This window comes from Salarias fasciatus, chromosome 3 (assembly GCF_902148845.1).
Source record: "Salarias fasciatus chromosome 3, fSalaFa1.1, whole genome shotgun sequence".
NCBI lineage: Eukaryota > Metazoa > Chordata > Actinopteri > Blenniiformes > Blenniidae > Salarias > Salarias fasciatus.
Window position 1 is genome coordinate 8,855,043 of NC_043747.1, and position 19,047 is coordinate 8,874,089.

At 40.8% G+C, this 19,047-nt stretch overlaps 2 protein-coding genes across 4 annotated transcripts; both read right to left on the reverse strand.

The window, feature by feature from the left end:
• Positions 1 to 761: 761 nt before the first annotated feature.
• On the reverse strand, positions 762 to 9,371 carry sycp1 (synaptonemal complex protein 1). The gene is given in 23 exon segments (XM_030088417.1): positions 762 to 894; positions 1,002 to 1,084; positions 1,221 to 1,328; positions 2,265 to 2,336; positions 2,411 to 2,461; positions 2,612 to 2,758; positions 2,840 to 2,929; positions 3,010 to 3,084; positions 3,182 to 3,244; positions 3,324 to 3,434; positions 3,524 to 3,640; positions 3,729 to 3,779; positions 3,864 to 3,926; positions 4,010 to 4,072; positions 4,174 to 4,286; positions 5,038 to 5,146; positions 5,242 to 5,315; positions 5,484 to 5,550; positions 5,640 to 5,698; positions 5,782 to 5,855; positions 5,967 to 6,034; positions 6,161 to 6,325; positions 9,273 to 9,371. Coding segments are annotated over 23 exon segments (2,055 nt in total).
• Positions 9,372 to 17,481: 8,110 nt separating this feature from the next.
• Positions 17,482 to 18,699, reverse strand: LOC115383781 (NEDD8-like). Of its 3 annotated transcripts, XR_003930748.1 has the most exons (3): positions 18,378 to 18,659; positions 17,805 to 18,062; positions 17,482 to 17,651 (listed from the first exon to the last, which is right to left on the reverse strand). XR_003930748.1 is itself a non-coding variant. In XM_030085976.1 (2 exons), the coding sequence occupies exons 1-2, from the start codon at positions 18,520 to 18,522 to the stop codon at positions 17,857 to 17,859; spliced, it is 351 nt and encodes a 116-aa protein (XP_029941836.1). In that variant the 5' UTR covers positions 18,523 to 18,699; the 3' UTR covers positions 17,699 to 17,856. The 3 variants fall into 3 exon arrangements, 2 of the variants coding, with proteins under 2 accessions (XP_029941836.1, XP_029941823.1); XM_030085976.1 differs by lacking the exon at positions 17,482 to 17,651 and having other exon boundaries at positions 17,699 to 18,054; positions 18,370 to 18,699; XM_030085963.1 differs by lacking the exon at positions 17,482 to 17,651 and having other exon boundaries at positions 17,699 to 18,062; positions 18,378 to 18,656.
• Between the last annotated feature and the right edge of the window lie 348 nt (positions 18,700 to 19,047).

A 19,047-nucleotide genomic window follows, 5' to 3' on the forward strand; every position in this document is an offset into this window, starting at 1 on the left:
TGTACCACCTGCCGGTCCTAATTCTAAGATATATAGATTTAGAAAGTCCAAGCCCGACTCAAAAAAAAAAAAGAAAAGGAAAGGTTCTTCTAATGCTTTTAATGCTTTGGCTATGATACTTGTAAGTGGTTAAATGTGGATTGTGTAAGATAAACAACTGAGCTTGTTCTAGGGATGTCCTTTTTCTCAATTAGTCTAGAACTCCTTCATTAAACAAATTTCCTGCAGTTTGAAGCCTTTTGTTTGACAAAAACAATGTACTTCGATGAATCAGCAATAAGAGGCACGGCAATTAAACATGGACAGCTGATTTACTTCAACATTGCTTTCTGCTCCACTGCATCATTGTCAATAGAAGCACACGTGTGTCTTTTAACTACAGCTTTCCCAACACCAACAACACAAAATGAACACCAGAAGTTCAAAACAGCAACCCAGCAAACATCTTCTGCACTGAGCCAAACAGCACCAAGTGTGGTTCATAACCCATTCCCTTAAAAACCTGATAACAAAGCTACTGAAAAACTGGAATAATAACACTCAAATTTAATGTGACGTCTCTAAATCTGCTTACTCAGCTTACACAACACTTCCTCTGCGTGTTCATTTAAGAGTTAGAACAGGAACAGCAAACTTTATATATTTTAACAAAACATATTTAACTTAACACTTCCAACACATTTTAATTTACCAAAGAATCAGAACAATAACGATTAACTTTTGTTAACAGAACTTGTTAAACCTAAGCCTCCCTATGCATTTTACAGAAAGATCTTGTCGTTGGTCCTCTTCTTCTTTTGGTCCGAGCCTGTGACAGCCGTCCAACCAGCAGCTCTCATTCTTTTGATTGCTGCCAGCTTTAAGGAGTTTCGTGGAGATTCGTTCGTAGCTGGACTCTGAATGAAAAAGAGGAAAACAAATACATTTCAAATGAAAGGCACCAGTGTTTGATTCATCTCCATCGACTGTAACTGAGGCATTAAATATCATCTGTGATGCACGACTGAGGTCATGTTACCTTTTTGAAGAGACTGACTGTGCAGTGCGGAGCAGAAAGACTGGGCGTGCGAGCTTTACCAAAACTCTATCAAGACAACAGAAGACAAAAACAATGGTCTCTTCTGAGAGTTTAACAGAAAGAACCAAATATTCATAAAATCACAATGGCTTATGGGATATTTCTTAGAAAGTCATCATGAGCGGATAAAAGGAGAACTCACCAGGAGATCTATTTCATCCGAGCTGTCTGACTTCGGCTCCAGATAAGTGCTCTTCTTCCCCCACAGTGCCGTCTTCTCACCAGAAGGTGGCGTCCTTACTCTGTAGGCCTGCAAGAGGAATCCAGGGAGTTACAGTTTTTTTCCAATTGCTAAAACAAAAAAAGCAAAAATTAGGCACAATTTTCACAACTCTTACTTCTGTCCCCAATCGCTTGACTCAATTTGTTACTACTTTAGATTTCCTTATCATGTTAGAACTCTAACTTTCCTTCTTTACACCCTGATGTCAATTTCACATCACCTTGTTGTCAAAACTCAACACACAATTTTTCAGGTTTGCACACACTTCTCACATTAAAATCTCAAACCATCAATCCACAACACACAAACCCGCAAATCTCTAAACTTTCCTCCCACTGCTTCAGTCAATGGAGGAGGCTTGTGGAGACGTGGGCTTTGAGGCAGAGCCGGCCTGGGCTTGTTATGCACCCCAGACGAGCCAGAGTGGTCCCCACTCTGTCTCAGACAGAGAGAGGTTCGCCTAAGTGCCCCCCACCCCCAGACAGAAATCAGAGGCATGATGCCCCATGATGCTTGAATGGGGGGGGGGGGGGGGGGGGGGGGGGGCATTTAAAAACAAAATGTTTTGTCTGAAAATTTGTAATGTTTTGTGTTTGTCTATGAGACAAGGGGGCATTGTCTCTAATTCAGTGTGTTCTATTTCTCCATTTCTATAACTGTGCTTGGTAGTGTTCAGCCAAAAGCTTAGTTGTGTTTATTCAATGTGTGTGTCATGTGAAAATATGGCTGTGTTTACCAAATGTACATTTTGTGAACATGTTAAGAGATGTGATGGCAGAGCTGTTTTGCAAGGGGATGTCAGGGTTTAGCAATCTGTGTGTGATGTTTGGAGTTTTGTGTGTGTGCAGTTTTGAAAAAAAAAAACGTACAATTTTGAAAAATGTGTTTTAGCAAACGAAAAAAACTAATCAGAACAGAGGCTGGTCAGATCATCTCTGATTTAATACAAACTGAGGAGGTTACTTTGATTTTTGACGCTCCGCCACCCCTGCTGGTCACACTTCCTGGAGTTCTCAGGTCTTCACTGTGGAGGTGCTGCAACATAAAGGTATGTTCAGTCAGCACTGTGGCCACATCAGTTCAGGTTATCAGGTGGAGTAGCCGTCTACCTTGGCCTTCGGAGTTGCAGAGGGAGTTCTCATCGATTCACCAGGAGTTCCCTGAAGGGTAGAAGAGAAGGATTATCACAGTGTCCACAGTGACTAATCTATGTTTTCATTTTTAACCTAAAGAAATATTCAGATTAAAAACTTCAATAAATGTGAAGCAAACATGCATCATGTCATCTGTTACTTCTCGAATAAGCTTACAGCTTTCTTAGTAACGGCTGCAGTCTGTTTGTCTTTGAGCCGGGACGGAGACTTCCAGACGTCGGAGAAGTCAAACGTCTGACTCTTCGGAGCGTTTCCTCCTGGAGCCTCAGAGCCTCCCTCCTGTTTGCTGAACAGAGCGCCGGACTACAATGTTGAAAATGAATTCTCGTTAAAGCGCAAACAATGAAAAACCAGGAGTCAGTGGGACGCTATTCGCTGACTTACCTTCACCTGTTTGTCTCTGGCATTTGACAGCTCACTGATCTTCAAAGACAATTCTTTCTTCAAGTCAGTAAGCTCCCTCTTTAAGTTTTCCTAGAAATAAAAACAAGTACGACTTTCTCAGAGAAGGCATCACACAAGCTGAGGAACACAATTAATAATAAATGTCATACTTTATCTGCTTTTTCCATCTTCAGCTGTTGATTTAACTCATCATTTTCCATCTTGAGCTTTGAGAGAACCAGCTCCTGTGTTCAATAAATGTGTTTTGGAAAAGGTAAGAAAGCAACTTAGTTACTCTTATCATCCTTCTAAAATCTTCATACACTGATTTTTCTATCATACCAGTGACTTCTTGTTGGCCTCCAGCTCTGCATCTTTTTCTTTAACCACCCGGTCACACTGGCCCTGGTAAACACAGTTCAGGTTCCCTCCAGTCAGTCGAACATTAAACAAGACGGCATAGAGCTGCTGCTGCTGGTCCTACCTGGTGTTTATCCATCAGAGCCAACACGTCTGCTATTTTGTGCTGACACTTCAGTTGTGCGTCTTCCTTCTCCTTGAACGCCTCTGCTGCCTCTAACTTGAGCTGCTGCACCTGAAATAGAAAGAGAAAAAAAACATTTCTCCATTCAGAGAAGCTGTAAACGTTTGTCATAAAGCTGCAGGTTAAACGACAGAAGTGACCTCTTTCTCCAGCTCTGCAGAAAAGGTTGATTTCTCTTCAAGATCCTTTTGTAACTTCTGAAGCTCTTCCTCTTTAAGTCGTTTTAAGTTCTGGGACTCTTCGTAAAGACAGTTAATCTGAAGGCAAAACGAGCATCGACAGTTTTTCTCCCCATCGTCTTTATTTGTTTCTGATCAGCATCAAGGAACTGAGTTTAATTCGCACCTCGTGGGATTTAGCAGTTTCTTCAGCAAGGTCTCTCTTCAGCATTTCATTCTAAAACAGGAGAAAAAAGAAAACGAGTAACTCTGAGTACTTTTCAATCCACTGAACACAAACAGCTTCACTGTCTTCTCAAACCTCTTTCTTGAATTCCTCCTGTTCTTTGAGATTGACCTCCAGTTTTTCTCTGAGATGACGCAGCTGAAAACAAACCGTCTTTGTCAAATTCAGAAAAGGATCCACTTTCACACCAGCATTTCACGTTTCTTGGTTTTCTCAGTCACCTTTGTTTCCACAGCTTTGATGCCCTTTTCTTTTTCTTTGATTTCCTCCTGCAGGATCTCAAACTGTCAAAAACATAAGAGGAAATATTATTTCACTCTTTTCACATGAAGAATATCCTAAAGCCTTGTGTTTCTTGATTTATCCACTTTGTCAGCAGACTCACATTTCTCTCAATTTTCCTCTGGACAGTTTCAGTTTCTAAAAGCGCTGCTTCCATTCGAGCTTTCGCAGAATCGGACTCCTCTCTGATAGACAGAAAGATGCAGGCATACGAACCTCAAAAAGTTGAACAATAAAATGTTTCAGGTGTTAAACGTGTGAACTCACCGCAAAGACAGATTTTCTTTTTCCAATCTTGCTAATTCCTTTCTGAGCTCTGCTGTGGTTTCTTCCTCGCTCACCTGAGTTTCAGATTTGTCATTTATATAAAAGTTAACTCTTAGGATTGAGAATTCTCACAAGGCAGCCTACTACGCTACCTGTTGAGTGTCCATGTTAGACATTGCTTTTCTATCTTATTTTGAAAATGGATCTGCATCACCTGCAATGAGCGGATTTCCTCAGTTTTCCTTGAAAGCTCAGCTGAAAGTTCCGATACTTTGTCTTCACTGGCATCAATCCGAGCCTCAATAGACTCGATGCATTTTGATTTTATGTCCTAAAAGTAACACAACACTGTCATCTTTTGGACTATTCACAATACATCGAACAGTCGATTGAAAGGATTATTATTCAGAACAATAAAATACTCCTCACCAGCTCATCTTTCAGAGTACTGATCAGCACATCTTTCTTTGAGGCCTGATCGTTGGCCTCTCCTGTGTCCTCAAACATTTTTTCATATTATGAACGAGCATCAAACTGAATATCTACATATATCAGACCAATGCTATTTGCTTCATTTACAATTGAGTGTTTACATGATGGAATTCATCTTTCATATGAAATATTTACTAAACAATTAAAAAAACTATTATTCTTTAAATGGTGGAAGCAAACGATGCCCAGATTGAAATAACAATCTCACGTGTTGACTCTTGCAGCTGATGGTTCTGCTTCTCAGCTTCATGGAGGTCAACGAGGGTTGTTTGCAGTTTGTTTTCCTTGTCCATAAGTTTTGCCCGAAGGATTGCAATCTGTGAAGACAGGAGTGACCCTGGAGTTATTTGTGGCAACATGTTGCAAACTGAAAGTTCTCAAACAACCTTAAAAGAACATTTTTTTAACTGACCTCCTCTTCTTTCATCGCATATTCTTGCTGATATTTTTCCTTTACATCTTCATGGAGCAGCAAATCCTCTTTGACTGAAAAACATGACAGAAGCAGCTCTGTTGTTAGAGGACATGCTCTCTCATTTTCACACTATTGTTGCTTCAAATCGATGTTTTCTTGTTTATAATTTGTAAGAAGAAATCATCCTAAGCCGTCAACTTATAGTTAAAACACTCAACTTCTAAAATCACTGTGTGTACCTTTGTGCATCTCTTGTTGGTCGTCTTCTGCTTTAACACGGAGGCTGTCAAACGCTTCAATTAGTTTCTATAAAAAGAAGCACAAGGTCAAAAAATCAAACACAACCAAGTGTTTTACCCACTCATGGCTACAGTTGAGATTTATTTGAGTTTCACCTTGATGTTTTCACCGTTTTCCAAAAAGAGCTGATGAGTTTCTTCTCTTTCAGATTCAACTGAAATACATAAAAATGTTACAAAATGTTTCAGAACACTCAAAGCTGGTCAGTTTATTATCATCTGAGAATATTTCACTTACATAAATGCATTTTCTCAGTCGACCGTTGAACTGTTTCGTTGAGGATACTGCACAAGGTGCTTGTTGTGTTGTTTCTGTAATTAAAAAGATGTCATTGACTTTTATCCAACAGAATCATCATGTTTAACTGACTTTTACAGAGCACATTAGGTTTGCTTTAAAGAACATTCAAACAAAGCCCATACTTGTTCCTTAAATCCTCATTTTCATTGAACTGTTCCAGAAGCTTTGTGCTCAGACGTTCATTATCAAACTGAAAGAAAAAGCTCACATAGCATTAGAATTAGGTTTCCATCATCAATAATACTGCAATGCTTCAAATACACACAATGAGATTGAGAGTCAGCCACAAAAAGCAGTGTATCACTGAGGTGCAAACCTGTAGCTCTCGGATGGCTTTGCGCTGGCTTTCAATTGTTTTGGCGTTATCTTGCAGCCTCCTGTCCTTTTGCACAAAGTCAGAGTCGACTTTGACCTTCCAGCACTTCATCTTCTCCACCTCATCAAATAGCTTGAAATAAACTTGTCCAGAGGTGTAGTTATTCTAAGAGATATTCACAAAGAAAGCAGTTCAGTATAATCCTACTGAGGCAGAGTGATTTTTATTGCTGTTCGCCATTTGAGATACTGTACCTCTTGTTTTTCCATTGGTGCAACAGCTTTCATTTTGGGAAGGTCTTTCGAGGAAACAAAACATACTGACAATGAGGGTCAATTTAGATGCAAATCTATGTTTGGATTCATGCAGCTGTAGTTTTGAGTTTTTGTTTCATTAAAAAAATACCTGGTCTGGTTGGTTTAGTTGGTGCAACCATGCCTGTGTTTGTGAATGGCAAGGTTTGCTCTTTGTCCTGACATTTGCTGTAACCCTGGTGGAAAGGAGCAATAAACCTTAGATTTCTATTCATAAGAGAAGTTCAGCAAGGTCATTTTCCTGTTACAACTATGTTGTCTGCAGTGTATTGTGTAAAATATTTAATGTCTATGTAAGTAATCACCTACATTTAATATAATAATAAGTATTTTACCCAGTGGCTTACCAGCTGCTGTAAATCACTGCAGTTCTCAGCTGATTCCTGGAGTCCCTCTGCAGCTGTGTGTCCGTTATTCCCCCTGGGGGGCATCCACAGCTTGAAGCTGAAGCCTCTTCCTCTCTCCATTCTGAAATGACAGCACAACATCCAGTACTGTCTCTTAAAATAAAAAAATTCTTTGCCGAAAAATGCGGGAATACAGAAAAAAAATGCTTGACAAATGAGAAAGTGGTTCCAAATAGAACTGTCAAAGTGAATGCTAAGATTAGCTTTTAAGCTAGTTACCATAATTGCAAATTAGCTGCAACTGACGCAACGAACCTGCAACATTTGTACCATAAATTAATTTACATCCAAACAAAAATTACCCAGACACACAGAAAGCAAGCTGTGACTGAGCAGAATTATGTTGAATACCTACCTGAAGTTTTTCTTGTCTGTTTGATGTTTTAACCAGGTGGGTAACTAAAAAACAGAAGAGCCGGAAACGTTAACGGTCGTTTGACGTCAAACGGGACCTTTCCGGAGACTAGGGTCGAAGTTGTATCACATAAATATTTGTTATTAATTCATGTGAATAATTGTCTTACATAGTGAAAAAAGTGTAATTTATTGTATTTCAAGTATATTCATACTGTCAGTAGTATATTGAAAATGTATTTCAACAAATTGAACTTTTATAAGTATACTAACATAACGCTTGCACAGCAACACTTTAATACACTTTAAAATAATTAAATTATATTTATATTAATTATATTAATTAAATTATTAATTAAATAATAACAATTTATAGAAATACATTAAATTAAAATATACTCTAAGTGAAATTCATGTGTGATTTCAAAAGTACACTATTCAAAATTAGTTTTTAAACATTTTTTAAATATATTTCAAAATAATACTCAAAATTGTCATTGTGACACACTGTGAAATAATATTTTAAAAGTGCACATTTTAATATCAACACTGTAATGTTAAGTTTGAGTGTAATTTAAGTTAAATTTCAGTCTAATTAGGAAGTGAAGTTATTTTCACTTGAACTTCAGGACATTTCTTTTGGAAAATGTTCAATCTTATTACTATAAAAATGCACCTAAACCCAATGGCATGCTATTAAAGATAGATTGATTATGAAAAAGTTGACTAAATCATAATCATAATGAAAACAGTCTTGGTTGGATGGATTTCCCATTTTTAAAATGCACAAAGGAAAACTACTGGTATATAATAATAATCATGTGAATTTTTCTTGAAACTATCATGTTATTGGAGTTGATTAAAATAATCTCAAAGGATTATTTTTTATCTTGTTCAAGCGTATTTGTCAACGCTTTGAACATGTCAACATTTGATTGGAAAAGAGCGCTGTCAATCACTAATGCTGCATTATGATTGGTTAATTTACTAGGTCTCATGAGAAGAATTAATTTGTGGTACTTTGAGTTCTGGGAGATCAATCTAAAATGTTTTTTCAATAAAATAATTATCATCAAAACCCAACCCTTATTTCACCATAGCCATGAAATTTCAAATCGGTGGGAAAAAAAACAAAGAACAGAATTTTGCTACATACAGTAAAACGCTGAAATATACAATATTTTCTTCTGACAAAATAGTAACAAATTAAAATGACATAAAATACTCCCCGCAACACACCTGCACACAGTTCATTACCCTGTTAGTGATAATAATAGGAAACCAATTTGTATATTACATATGGGGCAGTTTATGCAAGAATTTCAGCTCAAAGTGCTTTATTGAAAATGTAATTATGTTTAATTTTATATGTAAAGTTCTACTCCATTTTGTTACTTTGGACATTGTTTTTTGGGTGCATTAGCTAAAATTTAAACACTTGAAACAGTGACAGAAATCTTAGGCCATCATGAAGTCTTTAAAAGAGAAAAAGTTTCTTCTTTTTCTTAACTTCATGATTGCTGCTGTGTCCCTGTAAGATAAAACATCTTGTGTGTCACAAGTTTGAAAATTTTCTGGACAAAGTGGAATAGGTCCAAACTGAGGCTTTTGGGCTTTAGAACACAGATCTGCGAAGCAGGAGCTCTGTCCTGAAAGTGGCCTGCTCCTGTCCTGTGTTTCTAAAATGTTTCTCATTTGTCAGTTAACAGTTGTGGAAGTTGTGTCATAGTGTCGGCAGAGGAGTCCTTCCGGTCTGAGGTGCGGTGCCCCTGTCCCCAGTGCCGGATCACGGACGACCTCCTCACAAGGGCCTACAATGCTGGTGTGCGTGCTGGGCGATTGGAAATTCCCTGATCCACCTCATGCTTGAGCTCTTGGCCTCCCTGCAGGGACAGTAGGGGGCGTAATTTCCCCCTACTGTCTGGAAACCATCAGAAGAAGAGACAGCAGCCTATTTGACATGTCACTTCTCATCACGTGACGTGCCTCCTGAGGAAGGTCACTGGATGTGACCGAAACTAGTAGAGGTAACTTTACTCTCACCGCCTCCTGTGCAGGGTTAGTGCCTTTGTGCTTGGCTTCTGAGGGGGCCGAGACGATGCTGAGCGGCTGTTTGGGGCCGGGCCGGCTCACCATTCTCAATGCTTGGGCTGCCGTCTACCCAGCTGCTGTATGCCTGCGGTTATTTGTACAGTGGTGCAACGGCTGCAGGGAGGACGCGGTGCTTTGCACGGTTCAGGTGGTTCTGGACTTTCTGCAATCCCTCTTGGACAAGGGCCGCTCCCCGTCCACTCTGAGGGTGTATGTGGCAGCGATTTCTGCTGCCCATGCACCAGTCGCAGGCAGCACGGTTGGGGGCCACACTCTGGTGTTGGCCTTCCTCCAGGGGATCTTGTGGCTTCGGCTCCCTAGAGTCCCACGGGCACCAGCCTGGGAGCTACATCTGGTGCTGGAGTCTTTGTGCCTGCCTCCCTTTGAGCCTTTGGCGACAGCGGAGCTGCAGTGGGTGTCCCGCAAGACGGTGTTCCTGCTGGCCATCGCTGCCCGAAGCATGTGGGGGAGCTGCACGCACTGTCTGTCCACCAGACGTGCCTCCAGTGGCACCCGGATGGGGCGGGTGTCACACTTTGGTCGAACACCACCTTCCTACCTAAAATGATGTCAAGGCGAGCCGGCCAGCCCATTCGGCTCGCTCAATACGACCCCCTGTCGGACGACCCGGGGGGGCAGGTTGGAACTCCTCTGCCCAGTCAGGGCCCTGCGATGCTATATGGCAGCTATGGCGGATGTACGGGCGTCAGATCAATTGTTTGTCTGCTATGGTAGCTGTTGTAAGGGCTCTGTGCTGTCCAAACGGTGCCTGTCCCACTGGGTGGTGGACACTATACGTTACGCTTATCAGGCTGTGGGCCGGCCTGTGCCCCAGGGGGTGCGCTGCCACTCCACCAGGGTGGTGTCTACATCGTGGGCCGCCCTGAAGGGGGTGCCCCTGGAGGAACTGTGTGTTGCCGCATCCTGGACGACGCCTGGCACCTTCTCCAGGTTTTACAGGCTGGATGTTGTGCCTCCACATCCGCTGCGAGTGGTGCTGGACCCAGCAGAGGCGTCTCAGTAAGGTGAGTGCCTCACTTCCTCGTGACTGAGTTGGCACTCGTCATTCCAGTGCTTTCAGCACCGCCTCTGGCGGTCAGCAGGGATGAAATAGAACGAGAGTTACGTACGTAACTATGGTTCTATGAATCCCGGATGACCGCCAAAGCGCTCTGTCACACGGAATCCTCGTAGTACGCGGGAAGATTCCGTAGGTGCAGAATCCGGGTCAGGAACCGGAATTTATACGGTTCCAGGGTTACCCGGGGGGTTACAAGTGACAATTGTTGGTATACATACTCGAACTACGCATGCGCGAAGGGAACATTCCAGTGCTGTCAGCACCGCCTCCGGCAGTCATCCGGGATTCATAGAACCGTAGTTACAGAATGTAATTCTTGTTTTTGTTCAGTTCAGATATTATGTGTTCCTCAAGGGGTGTGTGTGTGTGCAGGGCCGGCTCTTGCCATAGGTGAACTAGGCGGCCGCCTAGGGCGCCACATCCCGGGGGGGTGGGGGGGGGTGGGGGGGGGGGGGGGGGGGGCGCCACGGTTGTACAAGGGGCGCCACGACACTCTGTGTTCCATGTGCCCTGCTGTGCAGCGGTCCGACGTACCGTGCTCCTCGGCGCTGCTCGGCACTGATCGGTATCGTTCGGCATCGCTCCTCAGCAACCCCCCCACCCCCACCCCTTCCCCCGCTCAACAACTCTCGAGACCGCTCGAAAACTACGCTCCCAAGGGGCGAAGCCTGGGCCGGCCCTGTGTGTGTGTGTGTGTGTGTGTGTGTGTGTGTGTGGGTGGGTGGGTGGGTGGGTGGGTGTGTATATGTGTGTGTGTACTAGAAAAGTAGTACAGCAAAGTAATGATAAAGTATATTGATTAGTATGCTTTTTTTCAAGAATTGAAATGAGCTAAGTACAATTCAGCATATTATCAGCACAGTGAGAATATATTAAAAGTATGAATCTTGTATATTTTTAAGGTGCAACTAATTTTTAGCATACTTATAATCCAGAGTACATTTTAATTTGACTAAATTAAAAATATATTAGTACATATAAAGTCATATAAGTATACTGAATGTACTTCAAGTTGTTCCACTTTAGCGCACAAAAGTAAACTAAATACACTTTAAGTTGAGCGTTATTATAAGTTATTTACAATCTAAATGTATTCAGTACAAAATTAGTTGTTCCAAAATAGCACTATTCAAGTTAACTAATTTTAAACACACTTGAGTACACAAAAAGTATACTAAATTTTAGTCCACTTAGTACCATTATTTTTCACCTTGGCTTCTGCAAAAGAAAGAAATGTCATGTCTGTAATTCATCCCATGTGATGCTTTAATTCGGACCACATATGCACTATAGCAGCATTAATTGATTCAATGCTACAGAGTCATTTTTCACAAAGAAAAAAGTAAAATTTAACAACTTTCTTCTTCCAGCCAGGATAATCATGAAAGTACATCCTGTATTGTCTTTTTAACAATAACAGAATATTTATGAAGAGGAAAAACTGTGTTCCATGACCACGAAGAACACTGAAGACACTTTGCTGCTTTGACACGAGGTTGGCCCACGCTGCCGTTGCAAAAGTCCATCATGGCCCTGGAAATGCTCCTCCAACACCTGTCACCTTCATGTGGATGAGGGACATGCGCTCTATTCCATATTCAGAGAGTGGAATGTCGTCCTCATCCAGCCTGCGGCGTCTAAAGACCAGTATAGTGTCTTTACCTGTGTGCACACAAAAAGCACAAAACATACACAGGGAAAATCATATATTTTTTGTACCCAGTAGTGGAATACCAAGAGAGAACAAAAGGCTCAGGAATAACATGCACACACACTCCTCTGGGTCAAGAGTGCTCAAGTGTCTTTCCATTCAAGGAGCTGAAATTTAGGTGGGAGGTGGAATATGACCCGTCTCAGATTTTAATGGTACTGGGTTTAATGACTGCTCAAATATATTGAAAGAATGGGGTAAAGTCATGTCTAACAAGTTATTTTAGGGGGCAAAAAGCCATTTTAAAATTAGGCCTTAAAATCAGCTGAAAAACTGCTCCCATTGGATTCCATTTTAAATTGAGGTATTTTGAACCTCCTGTTCTCACAGTGCAGCACCAATGGTGAAGATTTTTGCAATATGTCTCCTTAACTTTCAACATTAAGATGTGGTTGCATGGAACACTTCCTCTATTTTTTTCTACAACTGGAAATGTCATGCTATGTTCTGCACAGTCTTGATAGCAAAACTGCTCCCGACTGAGAGGTAACATCTGCGATATACATACTGAGATTTAAACCTAATAAAGAACAAATTTTGTTGCTGAACAATAGTTTTGCTTCATAATTTCAGTTTGATAATGAATAAATTCAAAATGGTGTCCAAAATGGATGCCAAATGTTGTTTCTTGCCATATTTTGACTACAATTACTCACCGATTGATCATATGAGAGATCCATATCATAGGTTATCTTGTTTTATCATTATTGATCTGAAAAGTGTAAATTAGGGCTGAAACGATTCATCAAGTAAGCTGGAGCTCAGCTGGAGCACAATATGTGTGTGTGTGTGAGTGTGGGGGGGGGGGGGGGGGGGGGGGGTGGCCTGGGGCGCGTTAACGCTTGATGAAAATATTTGTCGGCCGTAAGGAAGCAGTGTGTTAACGCGTTATTAACTCGTTAACGTGCCCAGCCCTAACAATATATATATTCATTCATTCATTCATTCATTTTCTGCCACTGCTCCCTTTCGAGGTCGCGGGTGGCTGGAGCCGATCCCAGCTGCTGTGGGCGAAGGCGGGGTACACCCTGGACAGGTCGCCAGTCTGTCACAGGGCTGACATATAGAGACAGACAACCATTCACTCACGCATTCATACCTAGGGTGACCAATTAACCTGCCATGCATGTTTTTGGACCCTGGGAGGAAGCCAGAGAACCCAGAGAGAACCCATGCACACACGGGGAGAACATGACACACAGAAAGGCCCCGGTATTTGAACCCAGGACCTTCTTGCTGTGAGGCAAGAGCGCTATCCACCGTGCCATCATGCCATATATATGTATATATACATATATATACACACACATATATATATATACACATATATATATATATATATATATATATATATATATATATATATATATACACATACATATATATATATATATATATATATATACACACACACACACATACATATATATACATACACACACACATATATATATATATATATATATATATATATATATATATATATATATATATATATATATATATATATATATAAAGGCTGTTACTTTAACGCGTTAGTTACGATTAATTAATTACAGAAATTTTAATGCGAAAAAAAAATATCGCAAATTGTCACCGGACGAGTTTCACCCGGACATATTTCGCTGTGACACAACAACGAAAAGCTCCCAGACCAGTGTTGCCAACTTGGTGACTTTCTCGTTAAATCTGGCGACTTTCCAAAGCCTCCTGGCGACTTTTTTGTCAAAAGCGACTAGCAACAAATTTAGCGACTTTTTCTGGTGCTCTGGAGACGTGACAGGACATCTCGTTCTGCAGCTGCTGTCCTCAATGAGCTGCGGGTGCTGCGTGAGCCCCTCCCCCGTCCCAAAGCACTCACAGACGGCCAGTCTCAGCAGCGCCCCCTGCTGCAGGCAGAGCAGAGAGGAGACCCACACCACTCCTCCACACTTCAAATGAATCGCGTGTGCGCAAATACACCGCTGCTCACTTGCTGACAAACCAAGAATCAAGAGAAGAAAATTCATTTGTAGTTCTAAACATATTTAGGGTGTTTTTTTTTTTAACTCACATTTTGCTTCTCCCGTGACGTTATTCCTCTCTCCTACAGCGTCCATTACAATTACATGCAAATTGCAAATTAGGTAACGACCTCATCTAGCGACTTCTGGGGACTTTTCGGACAGCCAATAGCGACTTTCCTTACCGGGGAGTTGGCAACACTGCTCCCAACGACAGCGCACTGCTTGGTCTCGTCTACAGAAAATTTATATTTAAAAAGCCAGCGGATGGCAGCGTGGATAAAACCAAAGCTGTATGCACATTATGCAGCAAAGAATTTGCATACCATCGCAGCACATGGAGCCTGCTATATCATCTGAATGCTAAGCATGTCGCAACAGCGGCCAACACGCAAGCCTCGCATACAGTGGAAGAGTCACTCCGACTACTTCAAGGACCCTCGCCCAGCCCAACAAAAGTTGCACTAATCAATGTGTATTGGTTTATTTGTCTTGGTTAAATTCCTCCTTCCTTGCTGAAAAAATGAACAGTGTTTTGTTGCTTAAGCTTATGTATCACTATATTGATTCACTATACCAAAATACATTAGAAAAAGAAAGGTTCTCACTGATCTCGGGTAAAATATCGATATGCGATTAATTGAGATTAATTAATTACAAAGGCCCTAATTAATTAGATACATTTTTTAATCGAGTCCCACCCCTAATATATATATTTACACATATTAGTGCTGTCAATGGATTAATCGCGATTAATCCATTGAGGTCTGCCAATTGGGTCAAAGAAAAGAACTAGAGGATAATAGTCTTTTTCCTGACATTGTGACTGATTTATGAGGATTAGATTCTTCATTGCGATTAATCTCAACTTAAAAAAAGTTAATTGTTGACAGCTCTCCATGAATTAATCACAATTAATTGCGATTAAAACGCTAAAACTGACAGCACTAATACATACTCCAATACTCCAATATTCATATACTCCATACTCCAATGCTGCATGGCGAGAGCAAATGGCTGAGCGGTTGTGAGCCTCCACGAGCCGTCTTGCTGTTCAAATTTGATCATAACTTCTGTCTTCCTGCTAGGTGAGCGCATATGTTATGTGAATGTGTTGATATTGTAAAAAAAGAGAAGTTGCTGCTGTATGAATATGTTATGAAGATGTAAATGTGCGTTTTCTGATGTCAAATGCTAATTGTGAGCTCGTTGCTAATTCATTGCTGAAGGCTGACAGAAGAAAAATTTGTTATGTAGTTACTATAAGGATGCAGTAGCTCTTGTGTATGTTAAGTACTACAAATACTCCATATGGAGCTTGTGAATGTAAATCCAATGCTGCGTGGTGAGGGCAAATGAAATGGCTGAGCGGTAGTCAGCCTCCACGAGCCTCTTGCACTTCAAATTTGATCATTATTTCTGTCTTCCTGCTAGTGGCGTGAGGGATCGGAGCCAAGCCGTTACCTCGTGGTCCCAGGACTGATCAAACATCCAGCTCATTTGCCACTTGAGTATCATTTTTATTTCCTATAGAGCTCTATAGTATTTTTTTTGGGGGGGTACCCAAGTTTGATTTTTTTTTTCTTTTTTTTTCTTTGATGGACGTTATTTATTTATTTTTTTTTTTTGGAGTGAGGATTATCCAAATCTGTGGATCTCTAAGACTTAAGAACAGTGACTGGTTATTCAAACACAAGGACTGAAAGAGACAGTACGGAGATCTTTATTTGTATTCAGATGACATTTTTTTCACAACTGTTTCAAATGTGAAACTGTTTGGCTGTTTATATTGGAATCTAAGGGAAGTTGGTTTGTTTCTTTGTATATGGATCCATTTAATCAGTTTTTTTCTGACGTCATTGAAATGAAGGGAGATCTTGAGTTCATGAAGATACGTTCCAGGCCATAAAATATTTTATTTAATTTTATAGGACTTTGGTAGCATACTACTGCCAGGACCCAGAATAAATTCCCTTCTGAGTAAAATTTTGATCTGAGCTCATCTTTGTCTTTTCTTCTTGAGAGTGATAGATTGATACTTGGTTACAACAACACATATAATGACTGTAAATCGCGCCTAAATTGAAGCATTTCACATTCTTCTATAAACCAAGTTATAACATTATTTTCTAAACGTTTCCCTCATCTAACCCTGAAAACACACATCGGATAATGGCCTCTGTCATTTCTCCCTCTTTACCTGCGTATTCCGGCCGTTCCTTACAGATCTTCTCCTTCAGCTGCCGCACAGTACAAACCGGCCCCCCAGGTTTGCACGCGTCGATCAATATCTTCTTGGAGGTCGGTAAGTCGACCATCACCTGGAAGATTGTCCCCATCTTTACACGCTTTCCTGCGTTTTGCTGCCGCTCAGAACTGAGTGTTCTCCAGTTGTTTGGACTCTGCAGTTTCACTTTCTGTGTTTTGATACAACTATATGTGCATTTGACTCATACATGAAATCAATGATCAATCCGTGAACCAGGATGGCTTCCAGAGCGAACCACAAAAAGAAAAGCGTCCAATGATGTTCCAGGTCGGGATTTTGAATTCATCTGAATTTTGCTCCACTTTTGAATAACCTTCAAATGAAAAACCATAAATGCATTTTAATTAGATTTTTGATCCATATTCACTTCCATCGGTTCTGGATTAAACTTCTAAAAAATAACTTTCCAGCAGATTCCAGCCTTTTCATGATATTCATCATGTGTGTTGAGTACTGCTGAACAATGTGAGACAAATATTCATGTATGACCTCTTCACTGTTGATTACTGGAAATAACATGAAAGTCCAGCAGGGACAACAATAAAACCGAGCCCTCTGTGTTTGATAAGAATGTGTTTGAATCTGATTTGCTCAATAAAAGACATGAACACCAGAGCAGCTAATGATTAACATCAAGGACGGAAATTTCATGTCAAAGTATGTCAAAGTACAGCCATCCATCCATGAGACACTTGTCCTGTATGGGGGGTGCTGGAGCCAATCCCAGCTGCTTATGGGCAAGGGCAGGGATGGTTCGCCAGTCCATCACAGGCCCAACACATAATATAGACACATTCTACGATGAAATAAAAAAGTTGACAATTGTAATCCAACTGGTAGGTTCATGTGCATATAAAACGTAAATATATTTGCAGTTGCAGTTCTCTCGTAAGTCTTAGTACACGTAGCATGGCACTATGAGACTGTAATGACTGTAATAAGCTTCAGCCTACTCCTTTTGAGTTATTTGACTTCTTTTCTTGTTTTATTTTCTTGTTTTCTACTTTTTTTTAAATTTTATTTGTATGAGTTGGTTTAACCAAATGTTCAAATGCTCAAACAAACCTAAACAAACAAACAAACACACTGATGCTTGTTTGAAGAAAGATGAGCAGGTCCAGATCTCCTGGTGTTTCCTCCTGCCCTGTGTTTTAACTGGTTATCATTGCCCCACATTTCCCAATGTGATCTCAGTGAAAGTCACAGTTAAAGAATTTAGTGTTAGAAGTACCTTGATGTCAGATCTTATGTGAAAGTCTCCCAACTTCATTTCACTTACCGGTAATCAAAAAATGAGTCATTCAAGAATCCAAGAGAACCCAGTTTTATTGAGAACATTAGAAAAGTATTGCTATTGAAGGGCCTGTACATTGCAGCCTTCAAAGTTAGAACAGTTCAACCAGTGAAATAAGAATAACAGCAGAAAGTGGCAGGAATATCAGACGGCTTAGTGTCATGGAGTATCATCAGCAGGCTGTAACAGACACAGGGAGACTGGAAGGCAAAGCAGCGGACGTCCTCTGGCCACATCCCCCGCTGAGGACAGCTTCCCCTCCAGGAACCTTCAGGATCATGTGGATGACGGACATGTGCTGGATTCCATATTCAGACAGAGGCTTGTGGTCCTCATCCAGCGGCTTGTCCGTAAAGACCAGGCGCAGAGCGTCCTCGCCTGTGTGGACGCAAAAAGTACAAACATACAGAAAATGATGAAGTTTTTAACATCAGGGATGAGGCTCAGGGGTAACATGTTTTATTGTTTTATACTGGAAGAGAAAAGCATGAGTTGCAAGCAAATTATTTGAAATAAGAGAAATGCAACTGCACAATTCAGCAAATAAGTGTTAATACTAATCTAAATGGAAGCATTTCACATCCTTCTTTCTATAAACCAAGTTGTAACATTAATTTCTAAACGTTTCCCTCACTTAAAACTGAAAACACACACCAGATCATGCAGTGGCCTCTGTCCTTTCTCCCTCTTTACCTGCGTTGTCCGGCAGTTTCTCAGAGATCTTCTCCTTCAGCTGCAGCACCGTCATGCTCTTCATCTGCTCCTCGGTGTTACACAGGTCGATCAGTAACTTCTCGTCCCTCAGTCCGTGGACCATCACCTGGTAGATTTTACCCATTGTTATGCCTTTTCGTGCGTTTGTGGCGCCGCTCAGAAATTAGGGCGCTCCAGTCGTTTGGACTCAACAACAGTTTCGCTTTCGCCTGTGTTTTTATTATCATGAACAACTTCAGCCATCCGCCAGGACTGCCTTTGATTTCCGTGTTTGCTTTGTGCATTTCTCGTCTAGAGATTTTTTTTTTTTTTAATAACTTCAGCCATCACCAATCAATGTTTTGCTGATGTAAATGATGTTCACAGTATTTACCATAATAATTTAGTAATGACATTATCATTAATGTGCAATTTAGAAAGAAAAGGAGGGAAACACAAAAGCCCTGATCAGTGTTTAAGAGATCCAATGCGAGATCCAAATGCTGCTTGCTCCACATTGTGATCTCAGTAAATGCCACAATTAAATAATTAAGTAATGAGTGTTGCGCTATAAATGACACCGCAAATCATTTTCTAGTTATAATTATGTTAATTAGTTTTCAGATTTTCGTATCTTCATCATATTAATACAAAAAAAAAATCGTGTTAA